Raw genomic sequence first — 13,694 nt, forward strand, 5'->3', positions numbered from 1 at the left:
GAGTTCGGGAAAGCAGACCCGTAGCAACCAAGTGTGTCGGCTATTTCACCGCCGCAAGACGCAGCTGTAATCCCGGCCGTGTAGAGAAGATCACAACGCTGAGTATTTTCATAGTCCATTTGCTGCCGTTTTATTTGCAGCTTAAATGATTTGCAATGGTTAGGCTAATTGTTTTTTTTTTGTTTTTTTTAAACCGTTACAGGCTTTGGTTCAACGTGATTTAAATTGTGAGACGCATATTTATTTTTGTAAGGAAAATGTGTTTTGAACGTTTGCAAAAATAAATAATGAATACTCTGACTGTTTTGATGGAGAATAAGCATTACATGTTTGGTTGGTAATATTGCCGTTCATCATCAGGCCTATTCCTGCTGCAGATGCGTTGGATTCTAAAAATAGAATTCCTTCGATCACTCGAGTTTGGAATTTACTACTCGTGCCCATCCCCAGCTTGTACGGTTGGACTCCTTGGAGTCTTTCAAATGGCATATCGTTTGTGTAGATATCATGACGTGAAAAAGATAGTTTACATTAGCATTTAGCTTCTACTGGGAGTACATCGGATATGTAAGAAGCAGCTAGCCTCTAGCCATAAAAATGGGGTCCCGACACACAAACGCCCAAATTATAATAATCATATTTCCAATTTATTAATAATTTTAATCGATTGGACGTCCGCAAAGTCCGAAATTGTTAGCTTTTGTGGAAGCCAAACTTGTAGCTATCACAACATCTGTGATCAGCTGTAGCCGAGGTTGGTGCAACAATCGTGCAACAGCCAGACCCTGGCTGTTGCCATTTTTTCTTCTTTAAGGTTGAAATACAGCCACACTGCTGACTTGGTTTTTCAACAGGTAGCTCTCATGCGGTAGCTCTCATTTCTCCACTCCGATATCTGATCCAGCGTAATTGGCAAATATCGGCCCGATGCCGTGGATCGGGTGCGGACTTATAAATTATATTTGTACCTCGTTAAGCTGTTACAGCCTTTTAGGATATCCCAATATTGTGTTTTCTATATTTTCTAAAATATTCAACTTTAATGCATGTATATTTCTTGGAAACTTCAGACTTCACAATTCGGTAATATTTCTACATTTAAATTCAATCATCACATTTAGATCTTTGAACTGATCGAAAAAGAATTTCTATGTTTCTATGTATAGATTCTTTCTGTAATTATTTTATACGCGCTTCGTATATTTTCGCTTCGTCTCTTTGACTTCCATTGAGGTCCAGAGTGTGTGATTTCACCACGCTTTAGCCAAAGCAGGATTTAATTAAGGTTAAACATTTCTGACATGGACCATTGCAGCAATGATAATTCATGTAGAACCAATGATGGGGCATATAGATAAGATTCCATCTATCTAGCCTGATCATTCTTCAACCTTTACTCAATAACCTAGATGTGAACGAATTCCCTCACCTTTGTTATCATCATTCTAATACTCACACCTGCAAAGTTGTCGCTTGTCGGCAACAATCGCCGTTTTCTTGGTCTATTGGGTCGCGTAGAACCGCGACCCAAATCGCGTAGAACCGGAGAGGTTTTTTTGGGGGGGGGGGGGGGGAATCTCAGCACTTCAGAATCTTGAAGCAAACGGCGCCAACTGAGCTCACCTTTGGATGAGACGCCTGGCTACCGCGTGAGTCTGATGGAAACTCTTAACGCCAATTTGAAGTAGGAGTGTACGGTATAAATGGTATAGAAAGTACACCAGTGTGAATTTGCGCTACGGTATGGATTTTGACGTTACCGTGAGACTTTACCGTACAGATTTTTACAGCGATATTGCCTTCGCAGGCAGTATGCTATTGCGCAAGCATGCAGGCGCGACGTAAGCGCGCCTGCGTGCTTGCGCAATAGTCCCTCACAAGCTCTCATTCCCCACCGTACGAGACAGACGCTGGTACCGTGAAGCTGTCTCTGCATATAGGACATTGCTTCTGCAGGCTTTTTCCAAAGCCAGTCCAAAACAAAACGACAAAATGCCAGGGGTGGTACGAGATAACAAACGCTGTCACTGTTTACCTGTGTAAGGACAATTGTTCCCTTTCAAAATGTCGATAGAAAGGGCTTTAAAGAGATGGTCAAAACACTCAATCCCTGGTATGCGTTACCTGCCCGCACATACTTCAGCCAAATTGAGATGCCAGAACTATACGGCAAGGTCCGCAAGCAAGTGGAGAAACAAATCCATGCTATTAAACATTAGTGTTTTTCGGAGATGGAAGTAACTTCAGTAACTTTTTATGCAGTTTTGCTGCCCTACCAGTATTTTACCCCTTCAGAAGCATTTATATACGAAATTAGAAGATAAAATTAACATACCGTGATATAATACCGTTACCGTCTATGCCTCAAATCATACCGTGATATACAGTACATTTTAGTCCATACCGTAAAGCCCTAATTTGAAGGAACTATCTTATGTTAAATTCGAGGTAAGTCAAGCTTTTTGGAACAAAAACAGCTATTTGTTTGCTTGATTCAACTAACGTTAGCTACCGCTTTTTTGATGTGATAATTTACAATAATATTGTATTTTTAGGACCGAGTCAACGCAGAGTACTGCACGAACATAGACCTTGTATAAAGTTAGTTAGGCTTAGCTCAGGAGGTAGAGGAGTTGTCTTGTAACCGAAAGGTGGCTAGTTCTAGTAGTTGGTGGTTAATACACACATTGACACACCAACAGCAGAGTCAACCATGCAAGGCAGGAGCAGTTAGGGTTAAGTGTCATGGGTTAGGGTTAGTGTGTTGGTGTTTCAATGTGTGTATTAACCACCAAAGCGATGTAAGTCGCTTTGGATAAAAGCGTCTGCTAAATGCCCTAATTGTAATTGTAAATGTCCTAGGCTAACACACCAGCAGCAAATTTCTGCATAATAAAGGGCTACATTTTGCATCCAAGTCCGTTATTTGAAATCTTTCCATTGTATTGTGTGCTACATCCTCCGTAAGGAATCTTCACGCTAAATCCCGCCCGGGGTAGCTCAGAATTTGAGTAGTCGTCTATCTCAAAACACCTCAAAATATCAGTCCTTGGGCCGATGATTGTTGAAATGTTGAACTCTGTTTAATCTCCATCCATCTCTCAATTGTTAAAAATCATTTAAAGACAGCATCCAGTTCAGCGTCAGTCTTCCAACAGCCACCAGTCACAACACAATTTCTTAAAGGAAATGCCTTTTCTAGTTGAACCTGTGGTTCTAAAATGGTGCAAAAACATCCCAGCGATGTCACTTTTGTAGGTGACATGACTTGAGCCCAAATACATGTTGCACTAATCTGTTACACCAGTGATTGTGCCGTTCCTTCAGTTGTATGTCCAGTATATGGCTTCTCTTTAATTCGTTTTTTTTTTCCGTCTCTCTCCTGGTCGACACCTTAGTTAATGTCCTCCATGCAGCTCTCTGCGGAGGGGCCTTTGGGTCCTCACTCCACAGCCAGTCAGAGCTCCGGGACGGATGCCCACGGCTGTGCATACGTACAGGGCTACATGCCTCTGTTCCCCCAACGGAGTACCTCGGCTTCTCAGCCAGGAGGCCCTCAGCCTGTAGCCCACGGACCACACACACACTGCCTGCCAGATGACCATGGATCTTTGTCTGGGATCACACACACCACCGCCGCCTCCTCCACCTCCGCAGTGCCCAGCGATGTGTCCTCCACCTACAACCAGGGTTTGGAGTACAGCTCCGCCCCCACGCAGAAGGCCCAAACGCTACTGGTGTCCCAGCTCCTGCCACTGGCTCCCTGTCCGGCCAACAAGCATCAGACCTTCGCCCTGCCCCGACCCATCCACAACTCCGGGGGAAATAAAGCTAAAGGCCGCCACATGCAGAGAATTGTTCCAGCCAACAACTTACCTTCCTCTCATCTGGTGCTCACAGGTCAATCAACTTTTCTATAGAATTGGTTTCACATGGCCTTCATAGACATTTTTATTTTATTTATTAGACAATAGAAAACCTGATATTGTATGTTTTTTGCTTAAAGAGCCAGTGAACCCAAAACCAACTTTTGTTTATGTTTTAAATGTGATCATTTGTCTATATATGATCGTCAGCTTAGTAATCTATGCCATTTTAACACTTTGTCACTGAAATATGTCCCCAGAGAAAGAAGGGTTAAAATCCTATGTTTTTTTTCTACCTAAAACACTTTGGAAAGTTAAACTCTGCTGCGAACGCAGGTGGTGTTTTGTGTCAGTGCCTGTGTGCCTAGTCTGACGTCATGACGTCACCAAGGGGCACCGGCGGTCACTGCTGTTCAAGTTCACACTTCACAAGAGCTAGCTCAGAGTTCAGTTCAGTTTAAAAGGAGCTAGTTCATATTTCACAATTTGGAATTTGAACTCCGTTCACAGTCCCAGAAAATGAACTGTGAACGTCAATTTCTTCTTGTTTGATTCTATTATTTTTCAATAGAACCTCCTCCTACCCATCAAGCCCAAGCCCTCCAATAATTTCCATTACCTAGTGCCCAAACAAAAAGATGACTGTATACTACTATAGTATTAAGATTACTTTCAAAAGCCAAGAAAAAACAATGCAAGGATGTTATACAATGTGTCATTGTGTCAACGGTGCGTGAGCGTCGTTCACCATCGCGAGAGGGAGCGTTGTTCACCATTGCAAGAGCGAGCAGTGCTCACGCACAAGTTCAGTAGCAGAGGGGTCCCTTCAGTTCACCGCTCTTTTAGAGCGTTCATGCAAAACCCTGCCAGCGGTGAGGTTAGTGTGGATACGCAGAGCTCTGTCTGGGCAGCGGCTAACTACGGTGTCTGCCTGAAAGTCTCTGCTAAAAAATGAATCAAAGTTGCCCTGGGTCGTAACCATGGGGATACGAATTACGGCTTTCCTAAAACTTTTTTAATCAATGTTCAAATTCCATTTGAAACACTGAATTGACCAGCTTTTTAAGCCCAGTTATTTCCCTGATAGTGAGGAAAATATATTCCATGTAAATATATATACCATTTGCTTTGGCCTTTAGCCCTAGGTGCCGTACAGTAAAGCCAGTACAAACGTATATTAGCATGGTGCAAGCATAGTTATCTATTTTGATGATCACTTTTGTTTCTAAGTCTAGTTATCTGAACTTTAGTTACCTATTTCAGAATGGTATTGGATCATTTAATTATGAGTTGTATAAGCAGCACTGCTTTTATCAAGTCTACCAACGCTTTTTTTTGCTTTTTAGGTCAGTTTTCTACTGGACCAAATGCTCTGATTGTAACACCAGCACCGTTGAAGGCCGAAGTCGTTCCCAGTGCAGGAATGGTCATTACATCTTCCAGTCTGGTAGGGGTATGCTTTATTACACAGCTGCCAACCACTTTGCATCAGAATCACTTCCTGCTTTATTTCACTTACTGACATGTATACTTGACATCAGATTCACTTTCTGCTTCATAATATAACTATTTACTGCCCTTGTATCGGAATCAATTCCTGCCTCATAACAAACATGTCATGCTTCGTCAAAATCACTTCCTTCCTCATCACTTCCTGCTTGATCACACTTAATGCTTTACTTAATACTTAACCGCTTGCCTTACGTCCGTCCGACTTCTGTCATTGTCCGATCTGCGTCGCGCATACGTGATCATATTGGTTTAGGGCAGAACTAGGTGTCACTTCTGCCCAGTGTGCGCCGCCTTGTTTACGCTGGGACTTTACGTACCAGTGTTCCTTAACGCATATTCGCTAAAGATATTTGAGGCTTATTTATTTTTTGTAACGTGGCCAATATCATCCGAGATAAAACCTAGCTATTGAACAGTTGACGCTAAACACCATATACAATCATTATACCCGACAGAGGTGGCAATCTATTCATTGCAGCAATTATTTTGCCAACAAAATGCAATTTGCGTGTAATATTAAATGTAAATGCAATTTTTATAGGATCAATCATGTAATGGGCAAGGTATCCATATCATGGGTGTCACTGCCTGTTTCACAGCCCTACTCGATCTGCAACATGCATGCGATGATGTTTTGTCTATAAAACACATTTGTGATCAGGATGATATGATATGAAAACTTTATTTCAGACTCAAGTCCATAAATAGCACAAGTACAATACAAATACAATACAAAAATATAAAAAGTCAGTTAATATACAAACATTTCAGCCAGTGCACCCTCAGGCTGGAGGTATAGCGAGCACAGCTCAGATTGGGATTTACAAGTACCACAATGATACCATTCCGAGATTCCTCCAAACGTTTCATAAATTGTTTAAATAAAAGTGCATGGAATGTGCACTCCTGCTGTGACAAACATCTGGCTGGCACTGCCCCCTCTGGGTATTTTTAAAAGGATGCGCATAGCATCATTGTACGCAACTCTCAGCCTCTGCATGCTAGATTTCTTGTAGCTTGACCATAATTGAGCGCAGTAAAGCGTTGTACAATATGCTTTGAACAGGGCTACCTTCACCTCTGTTGAACAAAAGCTGAACTTGCGTGCAATTGTGTTTGCCTGGGCGTATAGTTTGAAAAGCAAAAGCCTGCATTTTTCCAGTAAATGCTGTCCTTTCTATAGCTTTGTTAATGCCTGTCTCTCAGGCCCCTGCGTTTCACATCGTGCCACAGACGCACAAGAGTCCCCAGGCCATTGTCCCTAAAGAAGAGACTTACTCCTCCAGCTGCAAGGGGCAGAAAACTTCCAGTAAGACCAGCAGCTTCTCCAAGCTCATCCCTTGATCCTGCACTTGTACATTTTTAACCAGATCAACCTCAGTGTGTGTGTGTGTGTGTGTGTGTGTGTGTGTGTGTGTGTGTGTGTGTGTGTGTGTGTGTGTGTGTGTGTGTGTGTGTGTGTGTGTGTGTGTGTGTGTGTGTGTGTGTGTGTGTGTGCGCACGCAGGTCAAGGCTCACCATGTGGTCCAGATGGTTTGCACTCGCCCCTTGGCAGTTCAGAATTTTTAAAGAACGATCCAAACCAGATGAATCTCTGTCTTGGGTCATCCGTGAGTTTGCTGCAATCTATACGTTAAAATCCATCAATCTGTCACCTGTGCTTAAAAAAACGAATTGACTTGATGCAGTTGCTACTAGTGGTCCAATCGTAGAATTGTATTTGCTTTTCTTAGTGGTTTGCTTATAAATTAAAACCTATTTTATTACAGTCTGGGCAAGATAAATATGCTGCTGTTGCAGCCTTCATGCATGGGCTTTTTAAATGGGATTTAACTCTGTAATGCAAGAATTTTTATAGTCTTAATTTCATGATATAATTTTTTTTATAGTTTATAACGTATACCTAGAAGATTCTTTGTTTTTTAATTCAAATGAAGTAGAAAAATATATATGCATCAATAAAGAACACATTGCATCGTATAAATCCCTTTAAACTTCCCGGGGGAAGATGGCGCAAAGTTCTGTTTCCAGAACAGTTGTAAGCCTCTGTGTTTCTGATTTGTCTGTCAAAGAGCCGGAGAGTGCCCCACATCTCTGCCGAGCAGAAGAGACGCTTCAACATCAACATCGGCTTTAAAACCCTCTGCAACCTGGTGCCCACCCTCAAGGCTCAGTCCAACGTAAGACCCTAATTTCCTTCCCTAACCTTCATTAAATCATCCATACATAAAACCACTTGGTTAGGGCTATTATTTTGAATTGTGATTTGTTGTCATTTCTTTGTCATTTCGTTTTGGTATTTTGCCCTTAGTACTGTAAAGCCGAAAACATTCTTCTAATATTCTCGGTTAAAGCTATGCCTTGGGTCTCTGTGTTACATTTACATTTTGCACATTTAGCAGACATTTTTATCCATAGCGACTTACAAGTACATTTCTCATAAGAAAGTGAAACAATATATCGCTATCGGTACAATCAGTGGCAGATCCAGGACAATTTCATTGGGGTGGCCAGGATGGGGCTAGTGATAATTTTTGGGTGGCAAGCATGTGTCTCACCAGAAGAAGCAGAGCTATTTAAGACACATACAGCAAACATCTCAACATTATTCGTGATTCAGGTTAAGGTGCAATAGAAAAAGTATTCAATATATCAAATTTTTCCTTATTCCTACATGCAAAGTAATAAAGGAGCTAACACTTTCCAAAAGATAATGCACTTATTCTGTATGCATACTTGTTTTTAAACTGTTGATTTACTGATTGCTACTGGTGTTTTTATTTTTTATTGTACGACTTAGTCGAACAATGGTTGTACAGATGTACAATGACAGTTAGGTATTCTATTTCATAGTAGAGATGTCCTCAGTTTATGGCGACGAGCCAAGTCAATTCTCTCAGTGTATCATCAAGAATACAAAACAAGGATAGAATGTTTTTTTTTAATCAAGTCTGATCACAACATGGAAAATATAGCTGCATGCAGCAATGTGGGTGTCAAACATTATGGGACTCTATAAACTAATTCTGCCGGGCGGACGTAATCGGCTAGGTGTCTACATGACGACCGTATCGGTAATCGGACAGACGTAATCGTCTAGGTGCATGATGGGAATCGATAAACTAATTCTGCCGGACGGACGTAATCGGCTAGGTGGCTACATGACGACCGTCTCGGTAATCGGTAATAACGACGGCTGGTGGAATGAGCTAGAGCATTATGCGAGAACGCGTCAATGTTTACCATATGGAAAAATTACGCTACCTAGTGGTAAGGGCGCATTATCCTCTGCCCGAATGAACAAGTGACACTAATACATAGGGGTATTCGGAACAATATCCCTAACAGAGACACATGTAAACAAGCATCCACTCATAAGACCATGAGCCAAGTTTGGTTTGGATGCATGAAGGCCTTGCATAGAAATTAGCTCACTTCCTGTTTGACATCCCCCTGAGATCAAGGGTCACCAAATTGTTTGGATGTCCCCAGAATGATGTCATGAGTCTATGTTCCAAGTTTGCCTATGATATGTTAAAGAGATGACTGAGAAAAAAAAAAGGCTTATTTGGCGGCTTTGCCATCAAGTTTGATGGCTGTCACGGCCAAACGGTTTTGAATGAGAAAAAGCTGTTTGGCACATTTGTTCAGCTTGGTCTGAAGATCATATCTCATGGTTCCCGCGGGTCCTTAAAAAGTCATAAAAAGTCTTAATTTTTTTTGTGTGAAATTAAGGCCATAAATTGTCTTAAATTTACTGTAAATTTGCTCTAGGTATTACATTTTGCAGAGGGTTTTTTAAGACTAGGGGAAATTGTCGCGCACAACAAATCACCTAGTGCGTCTTTTAATTACGGCATTTTCAGGAGTTTTACGTTACGTTGACATCGGTCATCAGTAGGCTAACTTGCTGGCGCTACTTTTAGCTAGTGACGGTTGACATCATTAGGCCAACTTGCGCTACTTTCAGGATGGGACGGTGCAAATTCAATGAGAAATGGTTTGAGGAGGATAAGTTTCTGGGGTGGTTGGAGAAGGCAGGTGATTACGAGGCAAGGTGACGTTTATCCCGAAAGGCATTCATACTAGGGACCATGGGAGCAAAAGCTCTTAAGTCCCACATGAGGTCGCAGAAATATATCCGATACTCCGTTGCAGCTAGCGGGACTACACCGATGCCCGTATTATTTGAAAGAAGTGGACTGAAAAGTTCAGCATCCGTGGCTAGTACTTCACATCAGACGGCGTTAACCGGCTTTGTGTCGCCACCAGAAACCCAGAAGGCGGAGGTATTGTGGGTTCTCCACACGGTGAGCAGACATAATTCCTTCAAATCGAACGAGAACATTAGTAACGTCTTGGCTGCTATGTTCCCAGATTCTGAGTTTGCGAAGTCGTTCACCTGAGGTGAAAACAAAACGGCATATCTTGCCAAATACGGCATCGCATCTTTCATAAAAAGAGAGCTGTCACGCAGCGTAAACGATAAACAGTACGTCCTCATGTTCGATGAGTGAAAAAAACCACTAAAAGCAAACCGATGGATATCCATGTGAGGTACTGGCCCACGGACGACACCGACAGCCGTGTCATATCGCGGTACTATGGATCACAGTTCATGCTGGATCATTTTAATGTAAGTATTCCAAACAGTAAATTAATTGAATTGTGTGGCGGTCTTTGACCCTTGCCCAAAAATCATATTTGAAGTTTGTTTGTTTATTAATATTAATATTCGAATATATTCTAATATTTATTAATAATATTTTGACTTATTTATTCCTTCAGTAAGACCTGGATTGGGCTTCGGGGGGTTTGTTTACCGGCGTTGCTATGGTTACCGGTCCTGCGTGTTCCGACGGTTTATTAGGTATCTAATAAATCGCTGTCTAATCAATACTTCATTCAATGCCTCTTCCGTGGTAATTACAATATTATGAATAGACTGCGTCGGGTTCTCCGACGCTCTCCCTCTTGGCCTGCCATAACGGGTTCGAATATTAAGGGCTGCCTAATATTAGTTTGAATTTTGATTTATTTTTTGATATTCGAATAAGGAAGTTCGGTGTGTGTGTGTGTGTGTGTGTGTGTGTGTGTGTGTGTGTGTGTGTGTGTGTGTGTGTGTGTGTGTGTGTGTGTGTGTGTGTGTGTGTGTGTGTGTGTGTGTGTGTGTGTGTAATCACTGTCAGCCGTGTTTACATGGACGCATCTGATCCGCATAGATGTGGAAGAACAGCTCAATCGGAATAGAAAAGGATCATATATACGCCTCAATCGGAATACAATTATCTGTTCGTAAAATAATTCTATTCGGCTACAGAAGAGGTGGTGTAGTCCGCTATAATCGACATCCAAACACTTATTCAAATTAGTTTGGGGTTTAACTGAGGAAAGCTGCAGTAGTTCGCATTTGGTCCACTCCGCACTCCAAACTTGACCACTGTCAAGGACGGTGGATTTATTGCCTGATTCATGTCTTTGTTATCACTCCGTAGTAGTTACAGTAGTCCGGTAACATATCAACCCCAGCGTGTCCGGTTGCTAAGCGACGGGACATGGGTGACTATGGGTGACACGGGTGGGTTCATGTGTTCGCGTATCGACGTGTCCGCGCGCTTCCGAGATAACTTTGCAAGAGTACTACTACTGCTAGTACTACGGCTACGGTTGATGTGTATAAGTGACTCAATAAATTCCCTTTTCTATCAAATAATTTTTCAGGCATTTTTTGGGTCTTAATTTATGTATGTGTTGGTCTTAAAAAGTCTTAAATTTGACTTTAAAAATGTTGCAGGAACCATGTATCTGGCAAGTTTCATGATGATTGGACATAATCTGTGGCCTGTGGATATGTAATATTGATTGTGACAACTTTCAACATGGCGGCCAATTTCTGAGGTTGCCATGGGAAATATTTTATTAGCTATATGGGGCGTTCTGACAGTATCACCAGACATTGAAAATAAGTGTGAAATATACTCGCGTGACGAGAGATGAGTTAAAACATGTCTTTGTTAACTATAGCGCCCCCTAGAGGTCAATGATCACCAAATTCATTGAGTGTCCCCATGATGATGTCATGGGTCTATGTATAGTTATGATATGTCAAAGGGCTGCTGAGATATTGGCGTATTTCCTGTTTGGCGGCATCACGGTCTAATTAGATTGGCTGTCGCGGATATTTCCGTGATAAATCATTCACTATTTATACGGGGAGGTCTGATGGTATCACCAGACATTGAACATTTGTATGAAATATACTCATGTGAAGAGAGAGGAGTTAAAACACATTAATAACAGCGCCCCCTTGAGGTCAAAGCTCACCAAATTCATTGAGTGTCATCATGATGAGGTCTTGGGTCTATGTACCAAGTTGGTTATAATATGTCAAAGGCAAAGAAATTGGCCAAATTTGATTGGCTGTAGCGGCCAAACGGTTTTGAATTTGAAACATCTTTGATATTTTTATATCAATCATGGCCTGAAGATCATGTGCACCAAATTTCGAAAGGATTGGACAAAATGTGTGATAGAAGTAGCATTTTGAAGGTTTTGGACATAAACCAAGATGGCGGAAAATCCATCATGGCGCAAAATGACGTCATAGGGTGCGTTGAACTTGGCTTGGTTCAAGGAATCCAATGATACCTGCTTTGTGAATATTGGATGAATGGGTCGAAAGTTATTAACTTGAATGCATGTACAACTTTGACCTGTTGGTGGCGCTAGAGCAGTTGGGCTAGCAACATGAAATTGGCTTGTTGGGCTAATGGGGCTGTCCTGAACCGGTGTGCAAAATTTCGCAACTTTTCGCCAAGCGGTTCTATGGAGTGCCATAGACTCCCATGGCAGGTAAATAATAGTAGGAATTCATACAAAAACAATAGGTTTTCTCGCAACTTTGTTGCTTGACACCCAATTATAACAGCAACAAAAAGTATAACATGCATTACAGTACTATTGTTACATGACAATGAAACCCTAATGACTTCAGTGTAAGCAGTGTCAATGTTTCTTCAATTCTGTCGGTAAACATCTATCAAACACAGAATAATAAACATCATATTCACAATGGGTATTAGGCGGACTCTGCAAGATAGATTAAAGTTTGAGCCACATTTACAATCATTAAGCAATCGGCAATCATTTCATTTGTGTGACCCTCTCTTTTTGTATGTGCACAAAACCCTCCATCTCTGAATGTTGCCTTTTTCCAGTTTTTATATCCCAAGGCTGATGTAAACACTGACTCGGTGTGTGGAAGGCCAAAATGCCTCCATGCATAACAGTCTTGTGTCAGTGAATATTCTAGCCATGCGTGGATAGAGTACCATGATGCTCGAAAGTTTCTGCGCCTGTCGCCCTGGAGTGTCCTTGGTTAGAGTTTCAGAAGTGGCTGGACTGGACTATGAGCTCTTGATTTGGAAATTTCTGTTTAAAAATGAAAAAAAAAGGCATATTAAATTATTAAATTACAGCAGAGTTTAATAACAATTAAGATAACCTCATAAATGGGAGTGTACTATCCAATGTTACATCTAATGCATTATCTGAACCCTATAGTCTGCTTAAAAGCATTATAGATTTGAGGCCATTTATCCAACTCTACTCCAATTGAGGTGAGTGGTGTGACTCACCTCCACTGTATCAACATTGGGCACTGTATCAGTGCCCAATGTATCAGATTGGGCAAAACTCAAGTGAAATTCAAGTGTCGAGTATGTGTGAAAGAGTGAGTATACCTGGAGGTCCACTTGGGCCACAGGACTTGGGCTTTGTTGAGGGCTTACGCCCGTTCTGGTGCATTTGGTTGTTGGTTTAACATCCTCTGGAGTGGGGTTTTGGGCATGGCTCCAATTTCAGCAAATTTAATTGGAGATGGTTCGAGATCACAGTCAGGATTTCCCTCATAGTTTTCCAGATATTCATTCATGCCATCATGTGGTCTTTCTGGACGATTGGGAATATTTTGCATTTGCTCCCCGTTTTCCAGAACTCTCAATCTTGCATCGGATTTGGCCAGGCTTATCTCCGGTACCATTCTCTCCATTTTAGATTTTAGGAGAGCCGAACGAGAAGTCGTTCATTTTGTTCTTCCTCAGGTTTTTAATGCATTAGAACTGCTATCCTGTGGCCCAATGAGGGTCCGGTTTTTTCCACATTTCCACATCCTTTAGAAAATTTCTGAATGTAGACATCTTTGGCTCATACCAGTTCATTCTTTCATGTTCCATTATTTCATCAGATAATAACCTTTGCATATTTGCATGAATTTCCTCAAATTCCTTCAGAGACCGTTTTAAATGTTCCAACGTC

At 41.6% G+C, this 13,694-nt stretch overlaps 1 protein-coding gene across 3 annotated transcripts in view; it reads left to right on the plus strand.

Annotated features, from left to right (window-relative positions):
* Positions 1-13,694, plus strand: part of mlxip (MLX interacting protein) — a 105,066-nt gene that overhangs the window by 65,562 nt on the left and 25,810 nt on the right. For all 3 annotated transcript variants that reach the window (XM_056593014.1, XM_056593015.1, XM_056593016.1), the window contains 5 exons: positions 3,399-3,900; positions 5,213-5,313; positions 6,585-6,687; positions 6,885-6,988; positions 7,451-7,558. In XM_056593014.1, the coding sequence (XP_056448989.1) occupies positions 3,399-3,900; positions 5,213-5,313; positions 6,585-6,687; positions 6,885-6,988; positions 7,451-7,558 (918 nt within the window). The remainder of the gene's footprint in view (positions 1-3,398; positions 3,901-5,212; positions 5,314-6,584; positions 6,688-6,884; positions 6,989-7,450; positions 7,559-13,694) is intronic.

This window comes from Gadus chalcogrammus, chromosome 6, assembly GCF_026213295.1.
Source record: "Gadus chalcogrammus isolate NIFS_2021 chromosome 6, NIFS_Gcha_1.0, whole genome shotgun sequence".
NCBI classification, from domain to species: domain Eukaryota; kingdom Metazoa; phylum Chordata; class Actinopteri; order Gadiformes; family Gadidae; genus Gadus; species Gadus chalcogrammus.